The sequence below is a fragment of the Bos taurus genome, chromosome 4, assembly GCF_002263795.3.
Source record: "Bos taurus isolate L1 Dominette 01449 registration number 42190680 breed Hereford chromosome 4, ARS-UCD2.0, whole genome shotgun sequence".
Classification (NCBI taxonomy): Eukaryota; Metazoa; Chordata; class Mammalia; order Artiodactyla; family Bovidae; genus Bos; species Bos taurus.
The window spans coordinates 48447408-48459500 of NC_037331.1; the positions used below are offsets into that span (position 1 = coordinate 48447408).

A 12093-nucleotide genomic window follows, 5' to 3' on the forward strand; every position below is an offset into this window, starting at 1 on the left:
ACTCCAGGTTAGAAGTTAGAATCAAAGTTATCTGTGGGAAAGGAGAGAGTAGTGATTGTGAGTCAGAGTGAAGAGACACCAGGAGTGCTGGTAATGTCCCATATCTTGACCGGTGTTTTGATTTCACAAGTGTGCTCACTTTGAAGTATTTCATTCTACATGTGTGTCTACGATTTGTTCACTTTTCATTATATATACATGATAATCAACTTTAAAAGTTCATTTAAACATAACTGACATTCAGTTATTTATAACTACAACAGCTAAGAATCAGAAATCAAATATTTCCTGATTTTGAGACTGAAGAACTGAGTATTTATAAAATTATTTCTGTCCAATACAAATGTGGAAAATGAAATTTTATTTTTCAAAATAAAACTTTTGGTTTAAAGAATATGAATTAAAAATTTGGGTCCAATACAAATGGAGCAACTATCTGGGTGCAATGCAAATACAGAACTGAGATTTATATTTAATTTGCTGATTCTACTACATCAATACCATTAGGCTGTTCTAATTCAGAAAATTAAGCATCAGGAAAATGGTATCTTAGGAGAAATCTTGAGAAATTTCTAAAAAAATTTATGGCACCGTGATTATTAAGAGTGGCAAACTAAACCGTTTACTAGATGTATAACCTTTGACCAATTATCAAGCTTTCAGTTTCCCCATTTGTAAAATGGAAATAGCAGTCATACCATCCTAACTGGGTCATTGAAAAGCTTAAATGAGTACCAGTGACTTGGACAAAGGAAGCCTACTCAACATCTATTAACCATCTATCTACATATACATATGATATTTAAAATACATTCCATATTATATATAGTACACATTAGACATCTTAGAATCTATTTTAAGTAGAATTAAATAAACATACTTTTAAAATTTTTCTTGTACTTACATTATGCCTACTCTTGAATTAAAATCATAGACACAGTTCCTCAGTAATAAGGACATACATTATTTTAAACACAAAATCAAATGTTCATCTATATTATGACATTTTTCACATTAAAAAAGTAATATTATTTTATTACCTGAGTCTCCACACCCTGCTCCAGTAGGCGCTTAGCTTGATTTTCCACTTCAAGTCGAGCTCTTGCAACAAAAAGTAGATCATTTTCTATCACTTCTATTCCAGAAAGGTCTATTCCTTGAGAAAGATAATCTATTAAAAAAAATACACACATTTAAATATTTCAATACTGAATAAATATAAAGGTATCAAAACATCATGTCTAACTTCTTCAAAATGTTAAAAACTTGCTGTTGAACACTATTCCATTTCAAAATCTGTATTTTAAGAAACAGAATTACCCAAACATTCCCTACCTAATGAGAACTTTACTCTGGAGGAAAATGTTTCAAATATTATAGAATTGATAAAGCAAGAATTGAATTATGATTATTATAAATTCAAAGTAATATCAACAGGTTACAAAAAAACTGTGCCAAATTACTATAAATAAATATCCTGATGAACTTTGAAATTTCTCAAGTTGCATGACAGGGAATGGCTACCCACTCCAGTTTTCTTGCCTGGAGAATTCCTTGGACAGAGGTGGGCTACAGTCCATGGGGTCACAAAGAGTTGGACACAACTGGACAACTAACACTTTTCACTTTCATGCTAAGTTTAATAAATTTTAACAAAAAAGTAACATGGAAAAGTTTTAAAATACATAAAATGTGCTAAAATGCCAAATTTTGAAATATGAGACCACTACTCACACTTAACAATTAAACCTTAATAAGTGTGGAATAGAAAGCCAGAACTACCTTTCTAGCCACTTAATACTAATATCTGTTGAGTCATTTTATGTACAAAGAATATATGTGAGAAAACGAAAGTGATCTACTTGGATTTAACATATTTATCCTCTCTATAGTAAGAAAATGATAAGACTAGTAATTTTAGCAGAAAAGAAATGATACTACTCAACTCCATGTTTACTTAAATTGAGAAAATCTAATTTAATAGATTAAAGAAAAAGAGATTCAACTGAATGACCCAACATAGGTATCAAAAAAATGAGTAGGACTTTTATTTAATATACTTTGGAGGTCCTATCCATATCAATCAGATAAGAAAAATAAAAGGAACCCAAATTGGAAAGGAAGAAGTAAAAATGTCACTGTCTGCCAATGACATGATACTATACATAGAAAACTCTGAAGATGCGACCAGAAAACTACAAGAGGTTATCAATGATTTTGGTAAAGTTTCAGGATACAAAATTAACATACAAAAATCTGTATTAATCAACGATGAACTATCAAAAGAGGAAATAAGGAAACAATCCCATTTACCACGGCACCAAAAATAATAAAATACCTAGGAATAAATCTACCTAAGGACTCAAAAGATCTAAACTGCAAAAACTGTAAGATGCTGGTAAAATAAATTGAAGACAATACAAACAGATGGAAAGATATACCGTATCCTTGAATTGGAAAAATCAATACTGTTAAAGAAACTATACTACCCAAGGCAATCTACAGGTTCAATGCGATCTCTATGAAATCACCAATGGCATTTTTCACAGAACTAGAACAAAAAATTTTTAATTTGTATGGAAACACAGAAGACCCTGAATACCAAACAATCTTAAGAAAGAAGAATGGAGCTGGAGGAATCATACTCTCTGACTTCAGACTATACTACAAGGTCATAGTAACTGAAACAGTTTATGTATGCATGCCTGCTCATTCGTGTTCAACACTTGCAACCCCATGTACTGTAGCCCACCAGGCTCCTCTATCCATGGAATTTTCCAGGCAATAATACTGGAGGGGGCTGCTATTTCCTTCTCTAGGGGATCTTCCCAACCTAGGGAGCAAACCCTTGTCTCTTGTGTCACCTGCACTGGCAGGAGAACTCTTAACCATTGAGCCACCTGGGAAGCCCAGTATAGTACTGGTATAAAACAGACACATTGATCAGTAGAACAGGATAGGTAGCCCAGAAATAAAACCACGCACTTATGGTCAATCACCCTACAACAAGAAAGAAAAATGTACAATGGAGAAAAGATAGTCCCTTCAATAAGTGATGCTGGGGAAACTGGACAGTTACATGTAAAAGAATGAAACCAGAACATTCGCTAACATATGTGAAAACAAACTAAAAATGGCTTAAAAACCTAAATGTAAGACATGACAACATAAAACTTCTAGGAGAGGACACAAGGAAGATGTTCTTTGACATTAGATCAGTCTCCCAAGGCAAAATAAATAGAAGCAAAAATAAACAAAGGGGATCTAATCAAACTTGCAAGCTTTGTCCAGAAAAGGGACCATCAATAAATGAAAAGACAACCTACAGACCAGGAGAAAATATTTGGAAACAATAACCAACAAGGTATTAATATCCAGAATACATAAACAGTTCAAACAACTCAGTACTGTAAAAACATGCAAACCAATCAAAAAATTAGCAGAATACCTAAATCGATGTTTCTCTAAAGAAGACATACAGATGGCCAACAGCACATGAAAAGATGCTTCAACATCACTAATTATTAGAGAAATGGAAACCAAAACACAATGAGGTACTTTTTGATGGTTAGTCATTCTTACTCATCTTGATCCACTCCCATTTATGGAATCTATGGCTTCTTTAGTGACTAGTATTATCTCCTTCCACAAATCCTCCTCTGCAATACAAATTTGCAATACAAATCTACAATTTCAAAATTCTTACTGCTTCTTCTTTTACTAGCATCCTTCTCTGTTTAAAAGAAAACAAAAAGAAGAGAAATTATAGTTTGCTAAATAACTCAGCTATGCATTTACTTTTCCTAATAATGTTAGCACCACATTATTTATTTGGGATAAAAGAGATGAGGGAAGAGTACACATGTGAGGTCTGGATAGTGCTGGAAGCTGGAAGAAATAAAGGAAGCTAAATTTTCATGTTTCAAAGTGAGAAGTCAAAGAAGATAAAAATTAAGAACTAGAAATAAAGGCAGGTGATTTAGAGCTATGGAGGTAAAATACCGAAAACTCAGCAAAAATGCTGAAAATGGTGGCCTCCAGGGGAGAGTAAATGGGGCAGAAACAAGACAAGCAATTGCTATTTTTAACAATAAGTTTTGTAGAACTATTTGAGTATGTTACACATGCATAACTTTTTTAACAAATAAAACATGGGAAGAGTACATGGTAAGTCAAGAAAAACAGAACTTTAAAAAAGATGGCTAGTTAATAAAAAATTTGTATCCTCTAAATTAATGATTCAGTTTCTAAAATAAGTAATATTTAAAAAGAAGAAAAAAGTGAATAATTTAGACAAAAAGATATTTTCTATGTTAACTGCAAAAATAAATATATACATACATATAAATATATGTGCACATGCATGTATATATGTGTATATATATATACATGTGTGTGTATATATACATATAAAAAGAAACATTGTAAATAAGATAAAAACACTTCAGAAATCAACCAGGATAAGCTAGTAAGATTCCATATGAATACCCCATTACTAAAACCTACCATTCCTAAGCTCATTCAAATTTGGAAAACCCAGCAGTGGCCACAGGACTGGAAAAGGTCAGTTTTCATTCCAATCCCAAAGAAAGGCAATGCCAAAGAATGCTCAAACGACCACACAATTGCACTCATCTCACACACTAGTAAAGTGATGCTCAAAATTCTCCAAGCCAGGCTTCAGCAATATGTGAACCGTGAACTTCCAGATGCTCAAGCTGGTTTTAGAAAAGGCAGAGGAACCAGAGATCAAATTGCCAACATCTGCTGGATCATGGAAAAAGCAAGAGAGTTCCAGAAAAACATCTATTTCTGCTTTATTGACTATGCCAAAGCCTTTGACTGGGTGGATCACAATAAACTGCGGACAATTCTGAAAGAGATGGGAATACCAGACCACCTGATCTGCCTCTTGAGAAACCTATATGGAGGTCAGGAAGCAACAGTTAGAACTGGACATGGAACAACAGACTGGTTCCAAATAGGAAAAGGAGTACGTCAAGGCTGTATATTGTCACCCTGCTTATTTAACTTCTATGCAGAGTACATCATGAGAAACGCTGGGCTTGAAGAAGCACAACCGGGAATCAGGATTGCCGGGAGAAATATCAATAACCTCAGATATGCAGATGACACCACCCTTATGGCAGAAAGTGAAGAGGAACTAAATAAAAAGCCTCTTGATGAAAGTGAAAGTGGAGAGTGAAAAAGTTGGCTTAAAGCTCAACATTCAGAAAACGAAGATCATGGCATCTGGTCCCATCACTTCATGGGAAATAGATGGGGAAACAGTGGAAACAGTGTCAGACTTTATTTTTTTGGGCTCCAAAATCACTGCATATGGTGATTGCAGCCATGAAATTAAAAGAAGCTTACTCCTTGGAAGAAAAGTTATGCCAACCTAGATAGCATATTCAAAGGCAGAGACATTACTTTGCCAACAAAGGTCCGTCTAGTCAAGGCTATGGTTTTTCCAGTGGTCATGTATGGATGTGAGAGTTGGACTGTGAAGAAGGCTGAGAGCCAAAAAATTGATGCTTTTGAACTGTGGTGTTGGAGAAGACTCTGGAGAGTCCCTTGGATTGCAAGGAGATCCAACCAGTCCATTCTGAAGGAGATCAGCCCTGGGATTTCTTTGGAGGGAATGATGCTGAAGCTGAAACTCCAGTACTTTGTCCACCTCATGTGAAGAGTTGACTCATTGGAAAAGACTCTGATGCTGGGAGGGATTGGGGGCAGGAAGAGAAGGGGACGACAGAGGATGAGATGGCTGGATGGCATCGCTGACTCGATGGACGTGAGTCTGAGTGAACTCCGGGAGTTGGTGATGGACAGGGAGGCCTGGCGTGCTGCGATTCATCGGGTTGCAAAGAGTTGGACACAACTGAGCGACTGAACTGAACTGAAGCTCATTCCATATAACTCAGAGAAGTTCTTAGATTTGTACATTGGAAGATATGTACAAGAATGTTCATAACAGCACTGTCAAAAACAAAACAAACATGTATAACTGAAATGGAAATAATGTATATATACTCAGATAAGGTGTATAACTGAAATCAACTGGAGAACAAACAAAAGCATTCTTTCAAAATACTACTACAGAAGAGTAAAACCAATGACAAATATACACGTCAATGTGTCTCTCAATAACATAATATTAAGGAAGAAGAAGACATTTTAGAAGAATACACACAGCCAGAGGTAATTTATAGTAAAACATGTATGATTAAACAATATACTATATACACATACAAACAATGACATTTTGCAAAGTTACAGAGAGAGGTGATACAACATGCTTAAAATATTCTAAAACAAACTTGTTAGGTAGTATTTGTATTTTATACATGTTAAGTGTTTTTTGCATTTTTACATTTTTCTATTGAATATTAAAATACATGAACCAATGGCACAGATTACAGTACAATAAACAAGAACTTACAAGAGTTATAACTGTATTTCATGTGTTCAAAACAGAAAAGATTAAGCACATTAGTAAAAACACGTGTAATAAAGTAAGGCACAAATTGAACTTCTAGAGATAAATTCAAATTCTAAAAGGGATTAATGGCATATGAGACACTGCAAGAAAAACAGAATATACTGTCTCATGAAGAAGAGTTTGATGCTAGAATACTTAACTGATAACTGAATAAAAGGTTTTCTTTTCCTTTAAAAATATCATGCTCTTGAAAGAATTTTTGAAAATCAGGAAACTATTTCAAAAGGGGGAAATTATATAACCCCAGAGCACAGAGGCCACAACTGCCAAGTGGATTATTGGAATATACATGAATATGTCTGAGAAATTTATGAATCCTCAAATTCTCAAGCAGCATTAAAATAGCATATTTCCTCCCCCCCGGATATTTATGTAAAAAAGAGCAGAAAAAGCAAAAACTGACATACAGGGACTGGGCAGCTGGCTACACTGATGAAAGTGACTCCCTCCTACACACCAACTTTGCAAAGAGCACAACGCAGATAAGTGCCTCAGAGAAATTTCAAGCAACCTTCAGATGTTCCTAAAATACTTAAAATTTTGTTTGTGCTTAAAAGGTCTACTATATTCCTTTAAATTCTTACCCTACTTTTTAAACCACCCACAAGTTATTGTGTTCCTGTTTTTATCTGTAATTATATTTATTTACAATGTCTTCTTTATTAACAATGTTATAAACATTCACCCATAATATGGTAATACTTATAAATATCAGCTCTTGACAACTGCCCAATATTTCATCAAACAAATCATCAAAAATTACTTAATCATCTGCCTAAATGTAATGATTATTTATAATAAATACATACAAAAACTTTAAATATCTATAATTATTTCCTTGAGAAACGAAAAAGAATTAATGGATCAAAGTAACAATTTTAAGCTGGTTGATAAAAATTATCAAACTACTTTTCAAAATGACTGTACTACTTCAAACATTCTCCCAATAATCTATGGGAGTTACTTAATCATGTACTGGATATTACCACTGTATTGAGTATTTCATATGCTGCTAGAAGGTTCTTATTGATGGTCTCACATGAATTTCTAAATGATAAGGCTGAGTAACTTTTACTATCTGTATTTTCTTTGGGGAATGTCTATGTAATTTTTACTCCCTATCTTTTTATATTACATCACTGTGTATTAATTATATAATAATATTCACTGTTTGCCTATCATATTTGCTATAAATATGTTCCCAGACTGTTGGCAACATGTTTTTTTATTTATTTATATATTACTTCCTAACACCATTTCCAGAACACAGTCATTCAATTATATTATCTAAAAAGCTCTGTATTAGATTTTTTTGCAGAGCCCTGATTACTTAGAAATTTCAGATTAAAGCCTGTCTTTTACAAAAGCAAATAGCAACATCTAAGGCTATGATTTATATAGAGTTATCCAGCACATTGATGAATAATACTCTGGAGAGGAAAGCTGTCATTGTAGACTCCATTCAACAAAAAGTTTATCTTTAAATTAAAATAAATAGTATTATAAGATCAGCATTCATTACAACAATTACATTTTAACCTGTTCTGCTAAAAACACAGTTCCTAGAGAATACTGAGCTCAATAACAAATTTAAATTAAGACAAAACAAACAACCATCACAAAACACTGAACAATATGGATGCTTCAGGGTTACAATATTGATAAAATTAACTTGTCCAATCAATAATGAGATCTACTGTCCAATTATTGAAGGTATCATCACCATCATCATAATAAAAACAACATCATCATCTTCATCACAGAATACTAGTTTTTTACTTGTTACAAATGGCTAAGTCTAAGATAGGATTGTTTTAAAAGTCCCTCCCTCCTCAGTAAAAAAAAAAACTTTCAATAAAGAAATTTTAGAAAAGACATAAAGTAAGAGAAAAAGGTCAAAAACTCCAACTAAACTTCAACAATGACATCTACATACACATATTGATTTTCATTGGTTTGTTTATATTTGACATATTTTAATCATATTTAAGTTTACATCATGAATCTGATGACAAAACAGGTCTACAAGAAAAATTCTTTTCAAGAAAAATGTTTAATACATACACAGTGATTTCAATAATGTGTGAAATAACTGAAACATAACTATATCAAAATATGAAATATCTGAATATATGAAAATATAATTGAAATTATAAAGCAAAATTTTTCAAAAGTAATGTGGCATTTGCATAAAAGTAAAACTGACAGAACAAACAACAAAATAACATGGTGTTTAAAAGGTATAAGATTTTAATATATAATAACCAAAATACAACTAAACAGATTGGAAAATGTATTTTTAAAAAGTTATCTCACAATACATAACACCAACCATAGAAAAAAATTTTAATAATTTAAAACATCTGTTTCTACCATAGAGGAAAGTAATTACTGAACCAAACAAATTACAAGAGAAACTTCACAAATACTAACATATACATTTTCTAACTTTTTCTAATATAAAAATAAAATCAGAAAAAGAATAAAAATAATTTGAAATCAAAACATAAAGGTAAAAACATATAAGAAGTCATAGTTATCTATGGGCAAATAATCAAAGGATATCTAAAAACAAATTCATGGAAGAGAAAATTCAGGATGAAGTCAATGTCTGAAAATTTATTAAACCTTTCTAATAATCTCTGAAATTTATTCTTATGTAAAATTAAATAGTATAACACATGATCACTGGAGTACATATAAAATCTATAAAATATAAAGTATAAATAAAATATACTTTAAGTAAAGTCAATTCTATTCAAGAAAACAGATATATCCTTTCAAAGGCACAGTATCACAGAAAGAAGGCTAATTAGGAATGAGAATATCTAAATTTTATTCTACCCAATTTTATGACCTGAGGAAACAATCACTTAACCTTTTAGAGATTCCAAAATTAAAGAATAAAGAACCCGTGTTACAAATCTCACAGGGTTGTATGGATCGAATGAGATAATATGCATTAGGAATGTTTTGTAAACCACCAAAAACATGTAAATAGTGATAACATTTTCATAAATGGTGTCTTAGTTACTAATCTCTTTTTTTCTTTTTAAAATGAAGGGGAAAAGGCCTTGAGACACATAATCTAAAGTTTGGTATTATGCCCCTCTCAAAAAAAAAACCCACCAAAAAACATAAATGTGAAATTTACATGTTTCTAACAGATCCTCAATGAATTCTACTGCTTGAACTATGCACAAAATAAGCCTCACACTTAAGTAAAACTCTTTGGGTGAAATCTTTATACTTTAAGTCCAAAGCACTTCTCAGGGCACGCTGATCTTTCTTGTTCTTCAAAGCTTCAGGAAAATTTATTATCAAATGCCTTATTTTTGTTTTGGCTCTCACTTTAGGGAGGAGGAAAACCCTACTATTAAAATGGGGATGGGTTTTTCCCTTCCAAAGTCTTACCCCTTTTTTCAGCTAGCACCCAAAAATTGCTCAGGGCCTAAACATATAAATAAGACAGTGTATTATCTTTCCTTTGGACATAGTCTTTTTTTTTTTCCTTTTCCCTTCCCCTGACTTTCTAACCATGGTGCATTTTGATATGGTATTGGAATTTTAAAACAAGGATTTAGAAAACGAACCTTTTTTTTCCCCTTCCAGAAAGGTATTTCAGGTGTTATATTTACTGCCTATCTTCCAGTCAGTATCTAACCAGAGGTAAGAGTCAATACCTCTCCCTCAACAACTGAGAAGCACTAGATAAAATCAACAAGGAACAGAAAAATGACCACCATATACCAGGGGAATCTAATAATATCAACAGAGCATTCCACCCAATAAAAACAGAATATACATTCTGTTCAACTACAGGTGGAACATTAATCAAAACAAAGCATGTCCTAGGTCACAAAACAAACATTTTAAATTTAAGAGAATTGAAATCATACACTCAATTGATCATAATAGAATCAAACTAAGAATCAGTAATAGAAAAATACCTATAAATTTCCCAAACATTTTGAAATTGAACAACACACTTCCAAATATTCAAGGGACCCCAAAGGCTCTCAGAGGAAATTTTCTTTAAATATTTAACTACATGAAAATGGAAAATCAACACTGAAATCTCTGGGATTCAACTAAAGTGGAGTTGGAAGAAATTTAATATTAAATGTATTCTTAGAAAAAGATTTATTATTAGGGGAAAAAATTCTCAACAATGCAATTGTTTACTGCCTTAAACTAGAAAATGGAAACAAAATGAAAACAGGAGTAGCAATACTCTTATCAGACAAAACAAACTTTAAAACAAAGGCTATAAAGACAGACAAGTAAGGATACATTATACTTCTTGACATATATACACCCAATACAGAGCACCTAAATTTATAAGGCAAATACTAACAAACATAAAGGGAAAGACCAACAATAATACAATAACAGCAGGAGACTAACACTCCACTGACATCAACGGACATACAGACAGAAAATCAATAAGGCAACAGAGGTTCTAAATGACACAGATATGCTGTATTTCATTGATGTGTCCAGGACACAACATCCAAAAACAAAAGGAGAATATAACATTCTTCTTAGGGGTGAATAAAACATTCTTTAGGATAGATCGCACACATGGTCACAAAGCAAGCCTCAACAAATTTAAAAGGAGAGAAATTATTTCAACCAACTTTTCTGATCACAAAGGTATGAAATTAGAAATCAACCACGGGGGAGGGGAGGAATGAAGAAAGAACAAACATACAGAGACTAAATGACACACTACTAAGAAGCAATGGGTCAATGATGAAATCAAAGAATAAACCAGAAAATACCTTTAAAAAGATGAAAATGAAAACACAACTTTACAAAATCTATGGGATGCATTGAAAGTAATTCTAAGAGGGAAGTTCATAGTGATACAGGCCTTCCTCAAGAAACAAGAAAAATGACAAATAACTATCACTTCAGAGAATTAGAAAACAAAGTCCAAACTCAGCAGAAGGAAGGAAGTAATTAAGAGCAGAGAGAAATGAATGTTGAAAAAAGTAGAAATGATCAATAAAATCAAGAGCTGTTTTTTTTTTAAAAAAAAAAAAAAATTGACAAATCTCTAGCTAGACTCACCAAGGGAGAACCCAAATAACAAAATAAGAAATGAAAGAGGAGAAAAATCAACTGACACCACAGATATAAAATATCATAAGAGAATACTATGAGCAGTTACATGCCAATAAACTGAACAACCTAGAAGGGAAAAGGTTCTAGAAACATCTGCCAACAGTGGGTCACAAAGAAAACAGATAATGTGAACAGACCAATCACTAAAAGTGAAATGGAATCTGTAAACAAACTCCCTGCAAACAAAAGTCTAGGACTGGATGCCTTCATTGGGGAATTCTATGAAACATATAAATAAGAACTTGTAACTATCTTTCTCAAAACTATTCCAAAAAATTAAGTCACTGAGGCCATCATCATCCTGATAAAAAAGCCAAAGACACTATCAAAAAAAATAAAATTACAGGACAGTATCTTTGATGAATAGAGATGCAAAACTCAATAAAATATTAGCAAACTGAATCCAACAATACATAAAAAGGATCACACAACATAATCAAAGTGTATTTATTCCAGGG

The 12093-nt window shown here is 32.5% G+C and overlaps 1 protein-coding gene across 1 annotated transcript in view; it reads right to left on the bottom strand.

Annotated features, from left to right (window-relative positions):
- Positions 1-12093, bottom strand: part of COG5 (component of oligomeric golgi complex 5) — a 275549-nt gene that overhangs the window by 150237 nt on the left and 113219 nt on the right. The window contains exon 7 of the mRNA XM_003585967.6: positions 1041-1171. Within this exon, the coding sequence (XP_003586015.5) occupies positions 1041-1171 (131 nt within the window). The remainder of the gene's footprint in view (positions 1-1040; positions 1172-12093) is intronic.